Raw genomic sequence first — 26228 nt, 5'->3', positions numbered from 1 at the left:
ATGAGTAGCTTTAGTTTACAACGCGACCCATTTAACCGTCGGTAACGGTAACGGCGTTGTAACGGTGGAAATAGTAATCAGTTAGATTACCGTTACTGAAAAAATATAGTAGTAACGCCATTTATGTTAACGCCGTTATTCCCATCACCGGTCACCGCCCAGTCCCTCTCCCTGCAGCACTGGCAGTACAACAAAACAAGCGCGCCTCATTACGGCGAGTCCACAGGGAGAAGGAGCCCACAACCATAACGGTGCTAGGAGAGGGAGAGGACGACAACGCACCATTATAAACGAATTATCACCGAAACATCCAGATAAAAGGCGTCCGTTAACGGTAAGGCATAGTTCGATAATAATTGGTAATTATTTATTTAAGTGTTTGTGGTTAATCTCGGCAGGAGAACATCAGGGCTCAAAATCAAGCGTTTGCGGTAATGTTTAACGCAGCAGTTAAATCCTAACGAATGATGGTGCAACGTTTCACCCCGCAGCGTTGAAATCTTAAAGGCTTTATTTTTTTCTAGGTTAGGGCGAGTCTGTGGCTCTTTTTCTTTACGCCAATTAATTTATTTTAGATTATCTCAGTGATGAGAGATGGATGTGGGTGCTCCGCGTGTCCATCTTTAAATCTCAATTAAAAAACCCTCCTGAACGAGTTAATATTAGTAATAGCTGCTGTTTTCTTGACCGTAGAAGCGTGAGATTTGTGAAATGTTTTGTATTTTTGCTCTTAATCATTATTTGAAGTGAAGTAACAATGTTATTGGGCTTGTCACTCTGTATCGATCAGGCTTGGTAACAACAGGAAGAGCCATGTTTGTGTTTGATCATCAACATTTCTCTCTTCAGGGCTATGATGGGGAGGCCGTGTGAGTTCACACTCGTTTCCATCCTTATTTTATTCCTCTTAAACACTGAGACAACATGGGCTAAGAGAGGTGGCAGCAGTGGTGGCAGTAGAGGAAAATCATCATCATCATCATCATCATCATCATCCTCCTCATCCTCCAGCAACAGGGGTGGGACACACTCTAAACCATCCAGCTCTCAGCCAGGAAACTACCCACGGCAGCCACAGAGCCCCAACCGAAACACCAACCCCTACCCAGGCGGAGGAAGTTATCCACAAGCAGGGACTGGAGGTAAATAATTCCTCTTCCTCTTGTTACTGTTGTTAAGTAGCCTATTTTTGTACTTTTGGTGTAGTTTAATAGAAAATGTATTTTTACTTCTTCTTAAGCTTGTTTTTGGGTGAGAATAACCAAACTAGTTTAAAATACTCAAAATATTGGTTGAAACAGATTATGTCAAAGTTTTTAAGAAATGGAAATACATTCTTTGAGTAATCATTACTAATGAATATATGTTGGGGTAACTTGACCCTTTCAAGATAAACTACACTGGAAATTTTGCTATACTTAAAAACCCTGTCTAAATCCAGCTCAAACTAGCATGTTTAAGTACTTTTTGTAAAGCTACTTGGGATGGTTGTCAAATAATTCAAGTACAATGAAAAGAAATACTTAGAGTGATTGATTACTGTTTACTTACAACTATAAATGTGTAAGTAAACAGTTCAGTCATTTGAATTTTCATGCTAATACTACTCATTTTTATATCAACCCTCTGCTGTTTGGTCTTAGTGTAGCAGGGCAGGGCTTTCCACAGACAGACAGAGTAGTCTGTTTGTGGGACACTGGCAGAGCCAGGGGGTGGCTTACAGGACTTAAGCCCTGAATGTTCTCTCATAAGCCCCATATATTGTAAAGATAAAGTATGCAGAATTTCTGCAGTGCAATATCTATATTAACTTAAATAGTGACATTCCAATGTTGTTTATACCTTTTTAATTGAGGTCTTACAGTATGTAAAATATTTAAGATTTTCAAAGGGAGAGAAAATATTTATAGCTGGGGGGATGCGTCATTTTTATGGAGGCTGCCATAGATTGCAAGCTTAATCACTGAAACACTTGGCATTTCCAGTGAGTCGAGACCAGCACTGCTCAGCACCACCCTACTCCGCTGCCTCCTTCTCAGTACCACTTCTTGTTTGGAATTGTGGACCAGAATGGTACTTCATAAGGCTAATTTACAAAACAGAAAACCAACATTTTGTTTTTAATTCACAAAAAGTCTTCCTGGAATTGGTCCCAGGATGCGTATGTACTCTAGCATTGCCTCCACAGCGCACATGGGCATTCAGGGACCGCTTTAAACAGAAGACTCAGGCAGAAAGGAAGGACTAGTCCCTGTAGAAGCACATGCACACACACAAATTTAGCATTTTAAACTCAAGGACAAAGCATGCAGAGCATGCTGGGAAAATTACATTTTCTTTTTAATTTAGCTCCACCCCAGATAAATAACCCAAGTTTGTCCTCATTTTACGTCTTTTAAGTCTAAACTCTGTAGAGAGTCATTTGCCATTTTAAATCTGGGGGATGGAGTTATCCCATTATACCCTTGAGCAAAGTGTTTAGATGTGTATTCAATGTTTTTAGGTGTATTTATTTGTGTTTAGTTGCTGCCTGATGTATAATGATCACTGCTGGAATTTCTGTGCTCATGTTTCTGGTAGATCGTTGTTATTTTTGATGTAAGTGAAGTTATCCACTGAGTTAGTAACTTCCCACCTGTGGCAATGGGTGGTCTACAGGGAAGAGTAGTGTGCTGATTCTCATCAAAATGTGTTTCACAACTCTGCATGAATCTCTTTGCTCAATCCTCACCAGACATCGTACTCTCACACAGGTGTCCCAAACAAAATGGCGATCCTTATAATTATGAAAAATGAATTGCAATGTGTCAATAATTAGAATTCTAAAAAATTAAATTTTACACCCGAAGTGAAACAAAATGACACACTGTTGAGTTCAAATCTATATTTTAGCAATATTTCCTTTTTTGTTTTGTAAAAATTACATAGATAATGATGTCTTACAGTGTTAATAAAATGATAACACTTGAGAGAGTACATTTCTAACACTACAAAGAACAAAGACGTGTTCAGCTAAAGTAACACTGGATAGTTAAGAGGAGTCAATTTTTAACTCTACAGAGAGTCGACTATCACACTTGATAAGTATTACGGTGCCAACTTTCCAAAAAGAGTTGAATCAGCACTCTTCGGTGTGGATCCATGTCAGTGTTAACTCTCTAAGTGTTTATTTGACTACACAGATTTTGCTGTGTGGTTATGAAAAGAACTGAAGCTTCAAAAAAGACAGCCCTCAATCATGTTTTTAACCAAATGCTGATGCAAGAGAAAGCAACCAAGTGACTGAAAGTCTAAACTGCGCAAACACAGATACATGCCATTAAGCCCAGTCCAGACCACAGATTCTGAGTCTGTTAGAACATTGCAGGGGACAGCTGAAGCTCTGTGAACAGAACCGTCAAAGCTTGAATCAGTCTGTCTGATGATGTTGCCTGTGATTCAGTTTGTCAAATGGCCAATAGCTGTTTTTTGGACATTGCAAGTAGATACATTTGAAATGGAAGTTTTGATAAGCCACAAATGCAGATAAATGCTTAAGTGTAGAATATTTCTATAGATAAAATCAAGTTTGCTTCCCAAACTTTTCACCCCGTGGTTCCCAAAATAAAAGCACAAGAGACCAGGGAACCCCATCATCCCTGGAGGCGATTCAAGCATTTGATGTTGCACAAAGCTTCATGTACAAATTTACATTTCAGGGTTTTTTTGTACACACTATTAAAGCACAAATCTAAAATATAATATAATATGGCTTTGTTTGTTGTGTTTCCTCTTGCGGACAGCTTGCTTCCTGATTGGCTGGTTGGCCTCCTGATTGGCTCATAACAGTCTTGCTCGTGCCTGCTTTTCTATCCTCAGTATTCTCCACATACAACAGAATTTCTGATTTTGAAATATTGAATATGTTTAATTTTATGGCTCTGATTGTCTTCTGAGCAGATCAGATAAGAAAAAAAACCCATCTTAACACTCTAGAGGAAGATGTACAAACATAATCTTTAGTTCCATCTGATTATGAGGCTTTGCTGACTTCGGCCGAGAGGAGGAAATCAGGCCGAAAATCAGCATGATAATCTTGTAGTGTTTGCCTGTCTGACTTTATTTACTTTTCAACCCAGCCTTAATACCTTACTCAGTACTTTAAGTAAACTTTAAATGTATTAGTTTCTTAATTTTACTCCAGAAAATTTATAGACGACTGTTTTACTTTCACCCCAGTAAATTTTAATCAATGTGATTGTTCTTTTACTTGAGTAAAACATTCTTGTACTCTTTCACGAATCCAGGAGGATATCCTAGACAAAACCCACCAAGTTATCCAGGAGTTGGCAGCAATCCTGGAGGATATCCAAGGCAGAATCCAGGAAGCTATCCTGGAGCTGGTAGCTACCCCAACCAGTATCCTGGTCGAGCCAATCCTGCAGGCTATCCAAACCAGAACCCTGCTGGAGGTTATCCAGCAGGCGGCTATCCCAACCAGAACCCAGGAAGAGGGAACTATCCAAATCAGTATCCAGGTGCTGGAAGTTACCCAGGAGGTGGTAGTTACCCCAACCAGTATCCAGGAAGGAATTATCCCAATCAGTATCCAGGAGCAGGTGGCTATCCTAACCAGTACCCTGCAGGTGGTTACCCAGTCAGAGGGGGGAACACTGGACAGGGTTGGGGTCAGGGTGGTGTGAATCCAGGAGGATACCCTAGTTACGGGGGTGGATATGGTGGTGGGTATGGGGGCGGATATGGTGGTGGGTATCCAGGTGGTTACCCCAACTGGAACCCAAATAATAAGATCCTGAGTCCCCGCTATGGTGGTGGTTATGGGTACGGAGGGTATGGGATGGGAGGGGGGGGCTCTCCTTTCTCTCGTTCAGTTCAGAGTATGGGATACCAACCTAAGTCATCAGGATTTGCCAAAAAAGCCATGTTAGCTGCAGGCGTTGGGGCTGTTGCTGGAATGGCTGTTGGCTACGGACTCGGCCGTTTCCCACGACCACATTTCAACTTCCGCAACCCCGAAGAAGAGCAGTACTACAACAACTACATGTACCGCCGCTACGGCACCCAGTCCACAGACCAGAAAGACTACGGACGGGATTACGTTTACAAGCCCCCACCTCGAGCGGAGACTTATGAGAGCTTCATGGACAAATGCATGAATAAGACCGGCCCTGTTAAAGATCAGAGCAGCTCCACTCCTGCTCCTAAGGAGGAAGATGACGACACCGTCAGCATCGAGGAGATTGGATACCCAGCCCTAGTTGAGCAAGTGAAGGCCAGGCGCTGTGTTGAAAAGTACATGGATTACTCTTCGCGCTTTCTGGAGGAACGAAAAGCTGAACCACAATACATGCCGCCAGCTCAAGGGAGGAGCCCCTCGAGCTACAGCATGATGCAGCTCTTCTCTTCCATCTGTGTGCTTCTGTCTAGCATGCTCATCCTCCAGTAAAAACAATTATCCTCCTTCTGCCAGACCCCAAATGGATTTCTTCCTCCTCCATTATATCTGCACGTCTGCATAGTGCTAAGGTATATTATTCCCATGGTAAATGATAGCAGTACACTTGCAAGCGCTTATGGTCAGTCAGTCATTTGCTATACTAACAAAGTATAACAAATCATGTGTATATAGTAACAAAAAGAGTCCAAATGTTACTGTCAGAGCATCATTTTGTGAGGTACAAGCTGCACTTAGATATTGTTTCGCTAATTTTTCATCTCACTTACTTTGCACTTTTTACCTCATCTTTGTGTGCACTAAATGCATAGATATTCAGGTTATTTTATACGGTGGCCGAGAGGTCTCACACGAATGCAAATCCAAAACGCTTTGCAAAAAGAAAAACCCGAAGACATTTGAGAAAAACACAAAAACAAAAGTTCACAACACAAATACAAAAACTTGCTGCAGCGCATGAATACAAACACTCAGCGCCGCGCATGGATACATAAACTCGCGGAGGCAAACAGATTCCACAACAGCACAAAAATACAACAACTTGGGCAGCAGATGCAAATAAGAAGTCACAACACAACGGAAGTGGGGCCGTTATTAGGGATGGACCTGCTAAGCTGCTAACTGCTCCGTTAGTAATCAAGCTACGTACCACAATGCAGACTAACTGAAGACACGCTTGGATCGAGTAATTAAAGAAAGTTAACACTGTTCGTTCGTCAGCTCCACTTCTTGCACATTTTATTTTGTAATCTATAAGTTTTAGAAGTAATTTTAACCAACAAACAGCACGGACAGCTACATTCGGTAAGTCTGACGTAAGCTGTCAGATGAATGAATGGACTCAATCAATTTGATTTAGATAGTTGTTTACATATTAAACTATACAGGAGGTTACAGTTATTAAAAATCATGAAAAACACACTACAAATTACATACTGTGAGTACAGAAATTATTTTGAGTAGCAGTGTTGTACGTAGGTTTATTGCTAATGGAGCCATTAGCAGGCTAGCAGGTCCGTCCCTAATAACGGCCCCACTTCCGTTGTGTTGTGACTTTTTATTTGCATCTGCTGCGCCAAGTTATTGTATTTTTGTGCTGTTGTGGAATCTGTTTGCCTCCGCGCTGTGCCGAGTTTATGTATCCATGCGCGGCGCTGAGTGTTTGTATTCATGCTCTGCAGCAAGTTTTTGTATTTGTGTCGTGAGCTTTTGTTTTTGTGTTTTTCTCAAATGTCGTCGTGTTTTTTTCTTTTTGCAAAGCGTTTTGCATTCGTGTGAGACCTCTCGGCCACCGTAATTTTAGTTGCATTTTATGTGAAAGTTTAGTTTGACACTGCAGTTAAATAGGAATGTAATGTTAAAAGATTTATGTACAATAACATCCAAATAACACTCCTACAACAATCACTCCATCTTTTCAACTACACCAGATAATTCAACAGAATATTTCAGTTGTGATTCTATTGGTCATTATTTTCTATTTTAACATATATATGTTATTGCATGTCAAAGCCAGGGTCACTCTATACATTTGGTTAAATGTGAACATACATATACAAATGAGCCATATTAGATGAAGACCAAATGCAAACAGTAAATTCTTTGGAACAAACTGAGAAAGGAGAAATACAATGTGGTTCACCAGTGGCTAGCTCAACATGCAGTGTTGTTTGGCTGTTTGAGACTGAGACTAATGTTCCAAGGCTTAGGCATGTAAATATTTGTGTTCCAGCATCTGTGCCTAATGACAATTAATGACTCCCTGACAAATTTTTTGTGAAACACAAATATAATAAATGCCAGTTCTAAAGAAGTTGGGTAAAATGTGAATCAAATTTGTAAATCGTTTTCAACATAATTGAAAGCAGCACATGGACGAAATATTTTAAGTGATTAACTTTATTGCTTTTCTGGAAAGATACACACATCTGAAATTGATGCCTGCAACACCTTCCAATAAAGTTGAGACAGGAGCACTGTTACATCACCGTTTTTTACAACATCATTCTGTAAGCATTTGAAGACTGAAGCTCTAATTGTTGAGGTATTAGAAGTTGAATTCTTTCCCATTGTTGCTTGATGCACATCTAAAAATTTTTTTTAGCAGAGTAGGGTTTCAGCTGTTGTATTTCAAGCTTCATAAAGTGTCATGCATTTTAAAAGGAAGACAGGACTGCACAGCATGCAGGCCAGTCTTGTACCTTGCATGCTTTTACTGTGAAGCCATGATGTTGTAACTCATCCAGAATGTGGCTTGGCATCGTCTTTATGAATAAGTTGGGATGTCCCTAAAATGGCAGCATTTATGTTGTGCCAAAACCTGTATGTACCTCTCAGTTTTAATGGTGTCTTTACAGATGTGCAAGTAACCCAAGCCATGGGCACTAATACACCATCACAGATGCTTTTTTAAACTTTGATGATAACAATGTGGATAGCCCTGTTCCTCTGTAGTCCAGAGGACTCTATGGAGAGTATTTCCAAAAACAATTTGAAATGTGGACTCGTCAGACCACAGCACACTTGTCCACTTTAGGTCAGTCTTTCTCAGATGAGCTCAGGCTTAAAGAAGTCGATGTCACCTCTCAAAGTTGTTGATATAGGCCTATGGCTTTTTGCACTTTTCAGGGAATGAAAAAAAATGTAATATTTTTTCAATAGTTTTACACTGAATGGTGATGGTCAGCATTTTTTGACACTTTATATTGCTTTAAAGTTTAAAAACCCACTGACATATGTATATGGTGACCATTTGCACTGATTGATTAAAAAATCTAAATCCTGAAAAATGGAGATAAAAGGTTTTGGCTCGATGCCAGTGATATCTATCACAGAATGATGCTGGTTTTGAGGAGCGTTGTTCATAAGCTGTTGGCCCACAGTGTTTCACAAAATGGAGAACCTTACATCATTGTTGATTGTGAATGATTGAGCTTTTCAGGAGTGCTCCTTATAAACCTAATCATGGTACTATCACCTGTCACCAATTAACCTCACACCTGTGGGAATATCCAGCTGATTTTTTAACATTCACTTACTTTCCCAGTCTTCTTGCTCCTGTCCCAACTTTTTTGAAACATTCTAAATTTGTGTGCATATTTCCAAAATAACAAAGTTTATCAATTTGAACATTCATCATCTTGTCTCTGTGCTTTATTGAAGTTTGAAAATGATTTGCAAATTACTCTATTCTGTTTTTATCATTTTAAACACTGTCCCATCTTTTTTGGAATTGGAATTTTTCCACTTCCTTTATGGGTGCAGAATATCCAAAAATTAAACCATGGTAGGAAATATTTGACAACATTCTTTCACATCGATTTTTCAAATACTTCCCAGTAAAAAGTGAAACACAAGCATGCCAAACTGAGTAAATAGCTCTGCTCCTTCTCAGGTATTCTGATTTCATGTCATGTTTTAGCCGTTTAATACTGGGTTGCACGTTACGGCCCTTGACAGTTAAGTGGCCTCAGTAAAGTCCTTTGATGTGCAGCATTTGCCGTCGTTAGTGGAGTTCTGGTGTTGCTTTCTCGCCTGCAGCTATCGTCAAAAAAGCCGTACTTTTGTTAACTTGAAGCTTTTAACCTGTGTAGTGCAACTTTGGTCAAAACTGGAATTAATTTTAAGTTTTGAATTGATAATGTCCACACCAATCTTCGTACTTTTATCTCACATTCTGGCATCCAAGCCCTATTTTATATGTGTACTCCCTTTTTCATAACACAGTTTTTCATGTAATTTCTTACAAGATTCAAACTGAAACTAGAAGTAGAGCCTCTAGTTTGAAGGAGGTTACTTAGAGCGTTGTCTCTCTTATGTAATGTTTGAGAGATTTGTTCCAATCTGTCTTCCAGCCCTGGAAATTCTTGTTATAAAATCCTAGTCATTACAGTCAGATTTTCCAGGTTTCAGCTGGTTTCCGCCTTGCTCTCATCACTTGAGTCTTTATCCACAATAAGACAGGCAGCATAGTGCAGTGGTTGGTGAGTCTATAAATATCTGGGCTTTCTTTGCCTGGTCTACTCTCCCCTGGCCCTCACGGCAAGAATACTCTGTTTTACTTCAGTGTAATGGACTTTTGCACTCTGAGTCATACAGTTATGTATAGTGTTGTCTATCTGTAAATTATAGATTCATTTATTATTTTTGGTTGTATTTTTTAAATTTCCCTCTTGATTTTGTAAAGCACTTTCTTTTATGTTTGAAAAATGGTACACATGCGTATAACAAAATGAGCTTTACAGGCTTAAATGAGAACAATTTCAAGGCATTTTCATCCAGAATTTAACGTTCAGGTTGAATTAAAGGTACAAATTTGAAGAAGGGTGGTACATTTGGGATAAGTCCATTGTGGTACTGTTGAAATATTTCTATGTTGTACTGTGTATTTGGAATCATTTTAAAGTAAAACTGTTTTTCTCTGTGATTCTCCTCACAGTCAATGCTACACAGAAGGGTTTTCATTTTAACTGATTTTTAATTAGATTTGGACATCTTTATACCCTGTAGGCTTTAGGATATCTGTAAAAGTGCACTTATTCCCCTTCAGGAGTAGATATTCTGGTACTACGCTGAGAAGGATCATCTGTGTGAATCTTCTGGTCTTCACCTTCAAATGTAAACACTTCCACTTGTCATCAAACACTCTGACTCATTTGGTTTGTCATGGATGTTCAATAAAGTAATGAACTAACAGTGGCTTCTCTGTCTTTCAATACTGTCACATAGTCTCATCAAAATCTTCATTAAAAACATCAGTGCATGAAATAAGGAGTGTCACAGTCGTTTCCTAACCAGAGTACTTACCAGAGCAGTGAAGTGATTCCATTATCTGACACTCTGGACTACTTTAGCTGAAAGCTTTGGTTTCAAGTTTCTTTCAACATAATTTATATCCGGTTGTAAGAGCATGGAATAAAGCTGGAACAGAGGCGTGGCTCTTTAGGGCAATTAGTGGACTTTTAGATGAAAGGTCTTCCTATAAGACAGCACCACTAGATATATGTTCATACAGATCTAATAAATAACTTGTTGCATATGCAACAAGTGTGTACAATCCCCTGCATCCTGCACGGATTCTTACAATCCATGTTAAATATTCAAAGTAACACACGGTGTGTTTGATTAAGGAATCGTAATATTAATGTGTTCCCTAAAGCACCACTTTGACAAAGTCCCTCCCCGAATGAAGGGAAAAAACCCCACAACACTCACGTCCTTGTCGTGTGTAATGGTGCCACACATGCTTAAAAAACAATTGAGAGCCTCAGACTAATTTAACTCCTGTTTATGCCTTAGTAATAGCAATGTCAAAGTATATTTACCAACCTTATTTAGTAAGCTGAGTCGTGATTGGTCAAATGCTCATGCAGGACACAGATCTTTTGTGTTGATTCTCAAAAAGGAGAATTGCACTTTCAAAGAGCCTTAAAAACTGCAACTTTATTCAAAATCAAAAAAAGGAATCAGAAGTATTTTTTTGCCATGCCAAATTACAGACTTACAATACCTATTTGCTTCTTGTTTGAAACGTCGCTAAGTTGAAGGTTTTATTTAAATTTTGAGAAATAAAGTTAAACAATAGCATGCCATATTCTGATTATCCCCCTGGGGGCTGGATGGGAAGCCATGGGGGGCCTGATGTGGCCCCCAGGCCTCCAGTTGATCACTGCTATATACTATTAACCGCTGTGCTGTTACCAACCTCATCATTCAATACTTGATGAAATGAGGCCAATATGAATGCAAAGGGGTGTTTTTCCCCCAAATAACTGCATAATGGCTCAGCATCTCTGCTTGCTGGTTCATGTTTGCAGTATTGCAAATAAACTGTGATTTTTAATCACCAATGTGTTAAACATCTCCTGTGTCATGGTTTAACATGAGCACGGCGTTTTTCAACAAAGTCCAGTTGTTTTCCAGCTCTGTCACTTTCTCTCAATTTTAAAGAAAAACTGGACTCTTTAGCATTGTGGGGGAGATAGCACATGTTATACAGGGGAAGTGATGTAATAGGGGACTGGGATGGGGAGGTGGTGCAAACTGAAGTAAAAGGGACAACAAGTTTGGCTTTTATAGAAAATCTGTAACCTGGCACGCCAGATGGATGTGTTTCACACACCCATCTAGTAAACTACTTATACACAGTGTTTGGGGAAGTGCAGAGCCTTTGAAAAAAAAAACTCGGAGGGTGATTGGATAAATGTTCTGTCTGTCACATCTTTACGGGCCAATCAGAGCAACAAAACATGTGATGTAGCTGCTACCGAGCTGCACCCCTACCGAAGGAGTAAACTCCATATAGAACTGCATAACACGAACCATGGCAACAGTGGACATGTCAGTACATGACTTTGTCGTTGTTGAAAAGAAAACAACTCAATGCTGTTCTTGGTTCTTTTAACAAAGAAATGTCATCAAGTTCTGACAAAACTGAGGCTTAAGCAGCATCCATGCTAATGTCTTCCACAATAATTGCACCGACCTCTTGATGCTGCTTGCTTACGTCACGACTCCACCGTGCCCGGAAGTACTGCCCCTCATCGCTGATTGGCCCTGTCACTTTCTAACTGGGTCCAAACAGTTCAGACGAGAGCTTTGCAAGATGGATTCGCCAGTGAGAAACACGGAAACGGGTGTATCCATCTGCTTTGCAAGGTTAGAAAATCTGTACATCTTTCTGATTTTTTTTTATGACACCGGTTTCAAACCAGTACAGCCAAGACTTCTTCTGAGAGGAGTGAAGGACAATTGGAGCAACTGTGTGGCGTGTAAATCAAGACAGACACACACAAAAACACAATACCAATGACAGTAGTAAGATGTTGGCTCATAAATTGAGCTCAGCCTTGAACAACTGTTGGACTAAAATGTGATCTGCACATGAATACTGCCATAATATTAAATGAATAAACTGTACGTAGATTTTTTTTTTTTTTTTAAGTTTTTTTTTGGTCCAAACTGAATATTGATATCATGACAATTACCTTTAAGTTTATATGTACTCACCCAGCTCTTCATTTTTTATTCCTTTTAATTTTGTTTTCCATGGAAAGAATGTTGATTGTCTTACCTTTTTCCAGGGATGCCCAATATCATAGGCATGATATTGGTATCAGCAGATTTTGGCTTAAAAATTTGATTATTTGTATCAGCAGATATCACATTTCCTGCCAATTTACAACCAATATATTGACTGTAGCTATTGGGTGTAATTAAGAATTCGTTTGTGGATTTTTAGTTTAAAGGATTTAAGTTTATTTCTTTGTTAACCTTAAGATGAGTTTAGAGGAATATCTTGCCAGATGCCAATAGGACAAGGGATAAAATAAGAAAACGGGTGTACACTCTTTACATAGAGACCTTAGCAAAATTCATTAAAAGTAGTACAGGAGGTAGATATGATTTTTAGACCCCTCTCCTTTGGAATCATCTTCCAGTCAGGGTCTGGGAGGCACACATCCTCTCTCTACCTTTCATAGCAGGATTAAAACTTTCCTTTTTAACAACATATGTAGTCAGAGCTGGCTAAGGGATGGACAGGCCCATAGTTATGCTGCTATAGGCTTAGACAGCCTGAAAACCTGACATATTCAGTTATGTTCTCTCTCAGTCTGTGAGTTTTTATATCATTTTGTTATATGGAGACTCATGTTACTGAATTTAAATCTTCATATACCATGTAACCTAGTGATCATGTCTTCTCTGGAGTTCCTGAGCCCTCTTGTCTCATAGCTTCCCCTGGATCATTGCTGTAGACGCCTCCTGGTGCTATACAAATTAGGATTGACTGACATGCTCTTTGAAGAAAGTACAAAGTAAAGACTTGACACAGTTGGTAATTTAACAGCTTGAAATCTCAAACTAGGACAGACATAAAAAAGAACACCGTGCTATGAATGGATAAGAATAATGTGTTCAAAGAAGCTTTTATTTAATTTGATTTGCTGTCAGAACCCACTGATTAGATGTTCTGATGATCAGATGCCTCTGATCCATGCTGCTATAAGAACAGATACCACATATCCCAGTGAAACTAAGCTGATAGGAGGAGGAGCCACCGCTCTTACAAACCCTCTCCACAGAGACAGAGTCTGGTTCTTTAGGCCCTGGCGCTCTTCGTAATGGAGCCGTTGATCTTGCTGGGTCTTATGATGGCCCGTGGATCCATGCTTGGTCCGACCAAAGAGCCCCAGACCGTATCCGGTGCCCGTGCCCCCTAGCACCCCGGCTGCTGCCGCCCCGACCCCTGCCCACTTCAGGCCCTGCTTGGAGAGGCCGCGGCCCTGGGATGGAGACCCTTTGTTGGTGTTACCTTTTCGTTTACCGTGTGCAGTGGGGCATAAAGCTGCCATGAGCATTAGGCAGACCCAGAGAGAGACAAGCTTCTGCCGGCCCGTCATTACCGCACATCTGATCCTGCAGGGTTAAAGGACATGATCTGTTTTTGTATGTTTTTAGCTGAGAGATAAATAAGACTGCAGTGTCAGTTGGCTGTCATTCAAACTGCCTTTAAATGTTTTGGTTCTGCTCACTGAACATCTACTATCCCATGACTACCAGCACCAACACAAGAGCCATCCAGAGCTTTCCACATTGTCTGTCAACACTGGGATTAGTTGGGCATTATGTGTGATGCATATTTTTCCCTACTGTCACATAATGCTTTTGTTTCATTCATTTCCAGCAGCTGTATAAAAATGTGGGATAAAATATTTGCAGTTATACATTCTACAAATACGTACCATTGATAGTAGAGGAAAATAAGGCAGCTAAAAGTCACAGAATCAACAACTTAAAATTAATTTTTTGCATTAATAAATATGAATTGGAATATACTAAATAAAAGGCTAAAAGTTAAGGACTAAAGTTGTTATTTTTACCTTGGTCACACTGATGCAGGAGTGTCAATCCTTTGTTCAAATCTCAACCTTTTCAGTGCAGCTCAGCAGCATTTTAGCATCCAAATCATCAACACACCAACAACATCCACGCATCAGAAACACCACAGCCCCACCCCTAAACAGAAACCCTGCTCTGCTATTGGCTGAAATCAATAATACAGTACAGGTTGAATGATTTTAGCTGATGGAGGCATATCATACAGTTTAGACACTCAGGTTTGTCCCATTGTTCATAGAATCCACAGGCCTGTACCGTTACCAAGTCAAACTCAAACAGAGAGGAAAATTTAGAGCATAAAAAACAGCAAGAAAACACTTTTTAACTTAAAGAAACATTATTGTCTTTCTCATCTTGGGTAGGGGGACCATATTTTCAACCCTCCAAATTGGGACACGTGTAAGTATGAGCTCATGGTACAATGAGATTTTTCATCAGTGCACCTTTGAAAATAATGAAAAGATGAAAAATCATGTGTCCTAAGATCAAATAAAACTAAAAGTCCATGTAAAGTGATGATAAATCTGTATTTTAGGTTTTTGTAAGACAGGCCACTGTGTTATGAACTGCAGGACAAATTTCAGTCATGAAAAACATTTCTGAATTTATAAAATCAATTGTTTATATTATAAAAATGAGGCAGTAAAATCAGTAAAATCATTGGTGTGGGTGTGTCCTTCAATGAGCTGAAGACACACCGACTCAAGAGAAACATGATCCTCTCAGATTAAAACAAACAACAACAACAAAAAAAAGACAGAGCAGAGAGACAGAAGTTGGGGATTGAATTTACTGTTTTCTGGCACAAATCTCTCCAGTATAGTACTTTGAATAACCCATAGTCCACTGTAGGTGATAGATTTTGGAAATCTACCTCACACTGAACAAAACAATATTCCAACATATTTAGTGTGTTAAAGGGGATATATTTGACCCCTTCAAAACAAGTTAATATTGGTCTCAGAGGTCCCCAAAACATGCCTGTGAAGTTTGTTGCTGAAGAAACCCTCCAGAATTGGATTTTTGTATGTCTAAAAAGCCCTCTGTTTCAGTCCTGCTCAGAACAAGCTGTTTCTGTGGCTTTAAATGTTACTGAGCTGTCTGACTCTACCCCTCTCAGGAAATTGATGTGGATAAATGGATGTGGCTGACTGATCCAGTAGAGGGGGGTGGAACTTTGTATAAAATATGGAGGGCCAACCGAACTTGGGGGCAGTGCTAACTCCCCACATGACATCATGAGGGGAAAATCTGAGAATGACTTGTTTCATCGCACATTTTCTGAAAGGTGTGTGGGTGTGTGTGTGTGTGTGTGTGTGTGAGCGTGTGTGTTGGGGGGGGGGTTCTGATTGTCGGGGGGATTGTGGACAGGCCTGAACAAGTGATTTTTGCATAATATGTGACCTCTAAGACACAAAGTTTGGATTTCACTTTACAGGGACTTTAATTAAAAATAATAATAATAATAACTTAACCTCCTGAGACATTTGTTATTGATTTTTGAGATTTCCTACCTATTAGGGATTAACAGGACCTCATAATTACAACTTAACATTCTAAGACAGCAATGGTTGTCCTCATATGAGGACAGTGGGTCTACTTTACTGTATAACACAGAAATGACACCATTGTGTAACACAATGGTGCAAAAACAGATTTGGGAATATCCCGATAGAAGAAAAATGTTATACCTGCATATTGCTAATAATCAAGTTCCACAAAAATATTTACAGCTGAAATCTGACTTTTTGATTTCAAATCTTCCTAATATTTTTTGACTTCCAAACTTGTCACTACTGAAATGAAAACATTTTATGAGAAATTATCTTAAAAGCTTCCTAGATTTTGTTTAAATTTACAAACAGAATATATGTTCCTGCTGTTCACAAAGAAATATGCCCTGAAAATGTAGCCCATACCTATTAAAATCAATGTACACTCATTTATACCACATTCAATAGGCATTTATACACACTTTTATTTTCTTAAAACTAAGATGAAAAGATAGTTGCAAGTTTGTAATCTTAAGTTTTGTCTACGTCTGTTGATTGTAATTGTGAATTTAGAAAAACGTATTGATACATGAGGATGTACACCTGTTTCTGTTTAAAAAGAATTTAAAAATTAAAAAAAAAAAATGACAGGGTGGACAATGACATGACAGGGTGGACATGTGAAATTACCTTTCAAATGCCTCACAAATGCAATAAATCCAAAGGAAATTAATAAATGAAAAACATGTCAGAAAAAAACAAACAAAAAAAAAAAAACGACAACAAAAAAAAGAATGGACATTTATGATCACAAGATTGTAGACAAAGTGTCTGTGAATAAGGCTAACGGTGCAAAGTTGAAAAATGAGTGTAATGGTGCAGGAAACCCAAAATGTAATGTCCTCATATGAGGATGCTGGTGGTTAGATAACACCAGGAAACACAGTAGAAAAGCATTGTGTTAGTGTACTGCAACTTATGGCTTTAACAAACCTACACTGGTTGTGGAAACCCATTCCCTGTAGCTCCCACCACACCGTTTTTGTGCTTACATTAGTGGAAGTTCAGAACTGTTCAGAAATGGAATCAGCAGTGTTGGCAACTTTTATGCATCATGCACCAAGGTTATTATAGTTAACTTAAAGTACTTACTAAAAGTAAAATTCAAAAATCATTTTAGCTAACTGAATCTAAATAAAAAATAAGCTTTACCAATGATTGGTTAAGACTTCACATAGTGGTAGTTTTATGTCTGTAGTTGTATTCAAACATCATCTTTAACCCTTTAACTCCTGAGCCTCTGGACACATTATTTTAACTATAAATGGCACAGAAGATGTCTTGTAAGTGCTTTTGCCCATTATTCTAGAGTACTTTAATATTTGGAAGTTGTGTACAATGTACCACATGTTTAAAAAGTGTTTTTTTTTAACTGTTTAAATTAAAACTGAGTTTCTGGGCTCTTTTCTTATGTTAATCATAAAAGGCCCAGAAAATGTCCTGTGAGTATGTGCTTTTGCCCATTTTTCCATAATACTTAGAACTTTTAATATATGGCAGTTATTTACATATTACTGCATGTTAAGTGAAAACGGAGGAAATTTATGCTAGAATCTTAGTGGGAAAAGTGGAAATTACAGAAATAACTGCATGCTTGCTGTAAAGCACAGTTTCTTAGCTTTCAGAAACTGTTTGTATTTTTCTGATAGCACAAACAGTCATGCAATTATGGCCATGTAAAGTGTGCTTCAACAGGGTGTCGTCGACGACACGCTAGGAGTAACAGGGTTAAATACATAAATGATAGGTGAAGAGTAGCTTGTTTGCGTATGTTTTTAAAAATGTATGACGTTCCCACAGCCCCAACATGCATCCAAAAAACACTAAAAAAAATAAATAAATAAAATAACTAAAATGAAGCGGTTGTGCAAAATAATAAAAAAAAATAAACTAAACTGAAAAACCAACAGTAAAAACAAATTAAAATGAAACTGAAATTGACGACAGAAAATAAAACAAAATACAAATTGAAAAAAAATCAAAAATTATTATAACCTTACCATGCATCCTGGCAGCCATTGACCTTGCTCAGTGATTTTGCATTGTCTTCCACTTTGTGGCTGAGTTGCTGTTGTTCCTAAATGCTTCCACGTTCAAAAAATATCCCTTACAGTTGACTGTGAAATGTCCAGCAGGGATGAAATTTAATGAACCATCTTATTGCAAAAGTGCCATCCATCACAGTACCACACTTGAGTCACTGAGCTCTTCAGAATGACCCATTTCACATTACAAATGTTTGCAAATGGAGACTGCATGGCTAGGTGCTTGATTTTATACACATGGTGGTAACAATACTGATTGAAAAACCTGAATTCAATAATAACAGATGTGGCCAACTACTTTTGTCCATATAATGTACATTGTGGCAAGTATATCTTACATGGAAAAAAAAACAAAAAACACAAAAGTGTGTCTTCATCTGTTTAAAAAAAAAATAAACAAGGTATAATCTGTGCCTTCAGTAACTTCCAGCGTTTAAATAGACATTGGCAGTGTGTTCTGTAGTTCTGTAGCAGCTGTGCCACTGTGTGCTTAATCACAGTTGGCACCAAAGCTCACCAAACCTGCTCCCTACATGTTGCTGGAGGCAAATCCATGAAAACAAAACCACGCAAATTAAAAAACAGATGCGCTAACTGAAGGCAAACAATACAGGACATTATGAACAAACAAGGATGGCGATGACAATTTGGCAACAAGTGAGTGGAAACACATGGGTCGGAATAATTACAAATACAGCAGGTGTTTAACCTGACACACCTGAGTATCCCATCCACCTGGACAACTTTCTGTAATAGTGTGTTTAGTGGGCCAATAAGAACTACAAAATATGATGTAGTGGGCGTGCACAGCCCAACCCGGAGCTGGTAGGGAGAAAAGCTTTCAGTGTGGTTTTGTTCCATTAACAGCTGCGTTGCACTGAGGCACAATTTATTTTTCATCATCTTAATGTGCTGCATGTTTAAATCATCTGACAAGTGCAGAAAAAGGAGATACTGGCTGCAGAAGTGCAGACAATTCTATGTAGTAACCATGTGTTTAAGATTGATTTTTGGCGTAACCTCAACACTGAGTCTGTGTGGATAGGTCTCAAACAACGCTTTTGCATCTGGACACTGCAATTTTACTCCATTCTTAATTACAAAACTACTCAAGCTCTGTCAGGCTGCACGGGGATCAGGCGTGATCAGCCCCTTTCAAGTGCAGCCACAAATTCTTTATTGGACTGAAGTCTGGGCTTTGACTCGACCACTCCAGAACATTCTCCTTGTTGTCTTTAAATCATTTCTGTGTAGCCTTTGCTGTATGCTTCAGGTCTTGCTGGAAAATAAATCTTCTCCCAAGCCGTAGTTCTCTTGCAGACTGATTAAGATTGTCCTCCGGACTTCTCCTGTTTTGCTGCATTCATTTTACCCTCTGCCTTTAGATGCATTCAAGGGCAGGCTGCTGAGAAGCATCTTCACAGCATGATGCTGCCACCACCGTGCTTCACAGTGGGGATGGTGTGTTTGTGGTGATGTGTAATATTTGGTATCTGCCAAACATAGCATTTCATCTGATGGCCAAAGAGCAACATTTTAGTTTAATCAGGCCAAAGAATTTTCTTTAACTTGACTGTGGATTCTCCCACGTCACAGTTGTCAAACCCAGGCTTGTTTCCTCGTAGTTTAAAACAAGCAGCTGAGGAACAATTGTGTTTGATTAAAAATGAATAAATAGAAAAAAATTGGCAAACAAGACAACTTCTCTGAATGTACAGCAGAAGAACAGCTTTCTTTATTGCCAGGAGATTCCTCGAGTTTTGATGTAGCTTGAAAGCTTTGAATGAAATCAGTCCTGAGTGTCATTAGTGTGGTCATGATAAAAGAGAAGTTTATAAAAATTTTGTACCATACTTTATGTGCCAAAATGCAACAGAGATATTAGGTCCATTGGAACAAGTTCATACTGAAATATTTACCAGTGAAGATCTTCTGTTCGAAGAACACAGAGAATAAATTGAACTAAACCAGTCAAAGACTGCCTTTTGACTTTAAAGCTTTTCATGTGAAATACCAAGACAATGATGCTGCATGATGGCAGATATGGAACAAGAGGGAACATTGTTCATAAAAAACAGAATGATTAACTGATAATTGAGGGGGACATGGCCTTAAGGGAGCCCAAGAACTGTACATTTTTGCTTGCTGATGCTGACATGTTACATGAGAGTATTTTCAGGGCACAGTGTGGGGAATTGTCTGTCTGCTCAGTATCATACAAAGGCTTAATACATTGTTTTTTCCATCTAGCCATGAATGCAGTGGTATTGAGCTGTTTTAAAGCTTTATATTTAAAGAAAGTTCCGACAGAAGGCAGCACAGCTGATGTTATCACATGTAATACATTAAAATTGTTTGGTGCTTCATTTAAAAAAATGGGCATCTCAGTTTGGTCACATTTTTTTTTTTCCAAAGACAAAAACAAGTGATAAAAATCTGCATGTGATAAGACTTTGTTACAGTGAGCCCATTATAATCGACTTTATATTCAGACCTTGTGCTGCTCTTTGTGGGAAAATGGTGTTATAAAAAAGAAGATACTTGAGTTACCAGTATGTGAAGGTTGATATTTATTTCAGTATATTTCAGGTCATGACAATGACTTGGCATCACATTTACACAAAAATCTAATGAACATAGAAACATAAACCTTTTCTTTACATTATGATACAGTAACAAACAACATCTGTCCAAGATGTCAACAATGTTCAGAGTGGTTTGCATCACGTGCTTTTAAATGTTGTGCAAATACTCATGCTCATCTGGCAATGATGACATCTTCATTTCACATTTTCTTCATGTGCAAAAACAAAAGATAGACCGTCATGCAAAGAAACGTCTTCAAGTGATTTGTTGAACTCTCTCTGCATAGACCAGCTTTGTGGAAACAAAATTAGTGGTTGCCTGTTAGAAGTTAAATGTGTCAAATGTGTGGCATGACCCAGATTTTCCTCATTCGGGTTATTTCAGGCCTGGAAGCTTTCAGCTGAAATACAGATCCACTTCCCTCGGCAGGAACTAGATGACGTTTTCAAAAAGCTGCATGGAGGCCATTATGTTTTCATCCTTTTGAAAAAAAAAGGCAAGAAAATCTGTTATTAATAACAAAGATGCACTGAAAATATGAATTAAATGATTGTTATCATGGTTTACCTTTTGGCATGTTTCTATGAATTCATCAATAGTCACCACTCCGTCTCTGTTCCGATCCATCTTCTGAAATACACGTAGACATTAAGGATTACTCTTGCTGACATTAAACTGAACTTCTGCTCTTTTAATGAGGGTCTGGTTGTCAAACATGATCACATCTAAATGCAGCAGACTCTGACTGGGTTATCTTGTGTGATGTGCTCTCCACATGGACTGTTTTCCTTCATATGATTTCTATCACTGATTTAAGGGCTCTGTATTTTATTTTTATTTGGAGCATTCAGCCAGCTGGCACTGGTTGAATGCAGGAAAACACCATGCCACCCACCCAAACACAATAATCAAACCCAGCAGCAGTCATACATGCATGTTGTCCTATTTAATGTCTTTAAGCATATAGGTGTATAAAAGTAGAAATAACACTCCACTCTTAGATGCTGTTTTGGACAGTAAATAATAGCAATTAGGGTCCAAACAAACAATTATTTTTAATAATCGATTCTTTGTTTCTTTGACTCACTGACTTGTTTGGAATGTATTTTTTCTTTTTCCCACTTTATAGGCACAAGTTGAGCCTGATCATTTTAAAATCTCAGCTTTTCTTTGAACAGGAAGTAGTTTTACCAGGAATGATTTCCTGAAAATACAGCACTGGAAAAGTCTTACAGTTTCTGTTTTGGCTGTGTGTTGGCCAGTTGGTCATTTGTTGGGGGTCTGTGCTCAGTAAGGAACTGTGTCAGTCACTAAGAGAGATACAGTGGAGTCATTTTTCTTGTTTTGATGATGGACCACAAGGACTTGTTAAGACCAAGCATGAACAAAATTTTTCTGTGAAAATTCTTAAAAATGTTTCAAAATACCCATTATTACCCCAAAATGTTCTGGTGAAGCTTTATTTTTAACTTTAACTTTAAACTGTGTCATGAAGCCTAAAACACACTAATAAAAATGACCCCAAAACATCCATGTAATTAACTAAAAACTTCCCAGAAAGTCCAAGAATTTATAAAGCAATTTCCCCTGACTTCTTATCAAATTCCTAAAAAGTTGAGAATGCATTTCCCGAAATGTTCCCAGGAGAAAAAGTCCTCAAAATATCCGGAACAATGCCCTAAAATTTCCATGAAAATTCCTAAAAAGACACCACCTCCCCAAACTCCCCAAAATTTACAGTATATTCCCCAAATAATCATGATGATAGCTAAAAAATTCAAAGCAAATTCACCCCCAAAAGTTCAACAAAATTCCCAGAACTTACAAATTCATTTCCCAAATTTCCATGAAAATACTTTTAAAATTTCCCAACAAATTCCCCCAAACATCAAAACACATCCCTCAAATTTTTATGAAAAATACTTGGAAAGTTTCAAAGCAAATATCCCCCAGAATCAAAACAAATTCCCTTAAATTTCCATTAAAAACAAATTTGTTACAAACACTTTTGCTTATTTGTTGTTACAACCCTAATTGCAATGCATTCAAAAGGAATCTCATATTGCAGGCCAGCTGGAAGCTCAGTGAAATAAGCAATAGCTTTTGGAGGCTTTAGGCCTCTGAGCCTTGCAGACATGTGACTACCATGACTACCACTCACTACAGTGAGTGGTAGTCATGGTATGGCTGCTCTAGCAGTGTTGATATTAAGCTACTGTGCATTTCAGAGGATAATTGCATTCTAGGTGTATTTGGGAGCCCTGTTAGTGACAGAGAGTAACATAATAGGATTAGCCTTCCTCTTCCTAACACAAATGTCAGTGAGTCTGTTCAATGAACTGAGTCACCTTAAGGGTGCTCACATGCAGAGAGGCATGCAAAGAACAGAATAAAAGAGGTGTGTCTCCACAAGCAGGGAGAGCATACAAAAGCCTTAATGTCTACATAGTTGCTCACATAAATCCCTCATTGTTTATGTTTTCATTCAAATCTCCATAAAGCAATAGAAAATGTGAATTTAAGGCTTGTTGCACAAATGTATCTCTTTAGCACTGTTATCTAGATGTAACTTTTGCTGAGGCGGAACAAAGTTACGTCACGCAAACGGTCAAATACCTGGAAGAATCTCTCCACGTGCTCAGATGGTGAATCCTCTCGTACGCTGGGTAAAGTGTACCTGCCCATCATGTCATAAATGGACGTCATTATTGCCATCATTTCCTGCAGGAAGTAAAGGCACATTCAGCAGAGAAATAAGACGGATGCAGCATTTAAAAGCATCACTAACAGAAGTGAGATCGTACCTCTTTGGTGATGTAGCCGTCTTTGTTGATGTCATACAGGTTGAACGCCCATCGTAGCTTCTCTGTGACTGAACCTCTGAGCAGCACAGACAATCCTATCACAAAGTCCTGAAGAGGCAATAAATAATTAGCTACAAGCTTTTCCATCATCCACCATGAATATGAAGTTTAACTCACCTCGAACCGGATGGATCCACTTCTGTCAATGTCAAAGGCGTTGAACAAGAAATGTGCATACATGGTTGCATCTGAGAACGAAAAAATGTTGGAAGGGGAATTTCAAAGACATTAGTGTTGGTATTATAGAACTTGTAAGACTCAAGATTTTTGTCTGCCTTTAAAATTGAACTTATATTTAATATTTACAGGTTCTTAGTACTGATTGGCTTAAAAATTGGATAAGGATTAACCATCTACATTCACAAAAACCAAACAAACAAATAAAATCCCGACTAATATTCACACAGATTTACCAAGAAAATGCATCAATTGATGTTTTATGTGCTTTTAAAACAACAGTACATATTCATAACATTTTGTACCTCCTTGAGGGAAGAACTGTGAGTAAATAGTCTTGAAAGTTTCCTCGTCCACGAGCCCACTGGGACATTCCTGTTGAGACAAAAATATTCAGCTCATTTGTAACTGAGCAACTGTAAGTATTTCTTTCTCAAAAACCTCTCAAATACATGACAGAGTCAGACTAGAATTACCACCTGGCTGTTGTATGTCTTTGCAAGGTAAAGGATTGCTAGACAGTTTAAGTCCAGTGGTGGGTCAAGAAGAGCCAAGGTGGTTCCTGAGGTTGGCCTGATTGGAAGAAATCTTATTTCTCATTGATGTTTGCAATTACCTTGGAATAAAGAGGTAGTAAATGCTGCAAGCTACTCACAAAGCATTCTGAGATTACTTGTAGCTTGAACCAAGAAGTGCACTTTTAACAGCTTTTCTCCCTCATTATGTGAAATTCATCCATAAACCCAACCTATGTATCAATGATTGGTCTCTAGAATGCTTGGGGGCCAATGCTATGGGGCCACAGTCTTATGGGTAGGGGATGGAGGTCTGCATTACATGTGTGTGTGTGTATGTGTGTGTGAGGTCGGGGGGGGGGGCTTGGGCGACTGAACTTGAAACCAATGGCAGAGAATTATCCTGGGTGAACAAGAAATAAACATAATAAAACTGAAAAAAGTGAGGGGGGTCTGAATACTTTCTGAATGTGCTGTATACTTATTGTTCAAGATAATGTTTTTTTTTACCATTTGCAGTATCTGTGTCAGGAATGGTAAATTCAAACAATCACTCACACATAATGCAAACTTATAAAAACATGACAGTGTTAGATATAGACAGCCAGACATGACCAGAAGTAAACAGCAGAGCAGCATTATTAATCTAATCACAATTGCAATGCCAGGCTGTGAAATAACATAAGTGCAATAAAAGGCTGCAATTATTCCTGTACTAAAAGGTTAACAAAATGCCTGCAGAAAGGCCTTTAAGTTTTCAATAGTGCCACTGCATTAATGAGCTTACTGGCTAGTTCATGCTATTTTTAGACACTCAACTGATAAAGCCTACTGATCTCACTGGCTGATATCTTTACTTGTTAAAAGAAATTTGGGCCTTATTTTTGGTAAATTCTACCATGAAATCAGAAGGTTATCTGGACTTGTCTAGTGAACGTGCCTGATGTAGAATGACATATTTCAGCCTAGGAATTACTTCTATCAGTCCAATGACTCCACACTTTTTTTGGAAAAGTAAACCCATCTTGTAAATATCACTACTTAGGTGTCTAACAAAACAATTTGAAGGTATATCTGCATTTTAGAGTTGTGCTTATTGCTCTGTAGATGCTGTACATGACTGCAGTGTTGTTATTTTGCCACTAGAGGGCAGCATAGCTGCATGTCTAATTTCACAGGGATCATCATGATAGAGCTGTCTGTGCTGTTTACTAGTCATCACTATGCTGTTGACCCACAGAACAACAATGACAAATGTTATGTAAGTAGGTGATTTTTGACTTTCTGCTTGTGTTGGAAGAAAAATGTTGCTGCTGCAATGAAAATGAAACAGTTTAAAGGTCAAAAACAAGCAACAGACATGAAGATTTTAAAATCATTATCTGTTTCAAAAGGCACGTTTTTCTGCAGAGCTGCCTCTAACCAGGAGAAGCAGGAACATTTCTCATGTCACAATCCAATGGGCTAGGCTATATCTTTATCCTCCAGGCTAGGGTTGCCAGTTTGTTGTAAGTAGAACCAAAATTTATTGGTATAACAGTTCTTCATTACCTAAAAACACTAGCATAATTTGTTAATAATCCCAATATTTTTAATGTTGTAAGACTTGTGCTTGTAGAAAAATCTTTTATAGTACTTAGAAGGTTGAACAGAATCATATGCAGCCATTATTATTGATGTTATAAAATCCACTTCTATAATTGCTCGGTTAAATCCTACTGTCTGTGATGAAAAAGTTTAGTTTGGTTATTTAAAGGTTCCATGTGAAGATTTTATTACAGTTTTGTTTACTTTTTCTCACCGCAACTCATAATGTGAAATCTTGAGGTCACAGAAACCTCATAAAACAGCAGCAGGCTGTGTTTTAAAGACTGTTAGACCTGCTTTGTTTACATCAGCATTTGGCCTTCATCCCCTCCTCTTTAATGGCACTTTACAACCCCTAATGGCACATTACAGTCACTGACTGTCTATATGCATTACCAGCATCTATGGTAGACCAAATAATGCATTATCTCACTCAACTACTCTGCATATCCTAAAATATAAAAACCTGGATCATCAAAACTTTGCTCTACAGCACAAAAATACATCAAAAACAGTCGCTTTGACTAGAAAGCATCAAACTACAG

The 26228-nt window shown here is 38.4% G+C and overlaps 2 protein-coding genes across 5 annotated transcripts in view; one reads left to right on the top strand and one right to left on the bottom strand.

Annotated features, from left to right (window-relative positions):
- Positions 1-5600, top strand: LOC121524762 (calcium-binding protein P-like). Its single transcript, XM_041810248.1, has 3 exons — positions 1-334; positions 850-1142; positions 4287-5600. Exons 2-3 carry the CDS (start codon positions 854-856, stop codon positions 5444-5446), a joined length of 1449 nt encoding a protein of 482 aa, XP_041666182.1. The 5' UTR covers positions 1-334; positions 850-853; the 3' UTR covers positions 5447-5600.
- A 14911-nt stretch (positions 5601-20511) lies between these two features.
- Positions 20512-26228, bottom strand: part of LOC121525448 (calsenilin-like) — a 39409-nt gene continuing 33692 nt past the window's right edge. For all 4 annotated transcript variants that reach the window (XM_041811452.1, XM_041811454.1, XM_041811450.1 and 1 more), the window contains 6 exons: positions 23887-23956; positions 23522-23592; positions 23345-23452; positions 23157-23261; positions 21108-21170; positions 20512-21020 (listed from right to left, as the gene is read on the bottom strand). In XM_041811452.1, coding sequence (XP_041667386.1) covers positions 20973-21020; positions 21108-21170; positions 23157-23261; positions 23345-23452; positions 23522-23592; positions 23887-23956 — 465 coding nt within the window. In that variant the 3' untranslated portion in view covers positions 20512-20972. The remainder of the gene's footprint in view (positions 21021-21107; positions 21171-23156; positions 23262-23344; positions 23453-23521; positions 23593-23886; positions 23957-26228) is intronic.

This window comes from Cheilinus undulatus, linkage group 17, assembly GCF_018320785.1.
Source record: "Cheilinus undulatus linkage group 17, ASM1832078v1, whole genome shotgun sequence".
In the NCBI taxonomy this organism is placed as follows: domain Eukaryota; kingdom Metazoa; phylum Chordata; class Actinopteri; order Labriformes; family Labridae; genus Cheilinus; species Cheilinus undulatus.
This window is presented reverse-complemented; position numbering and strand designations above follow the sequence as displayed.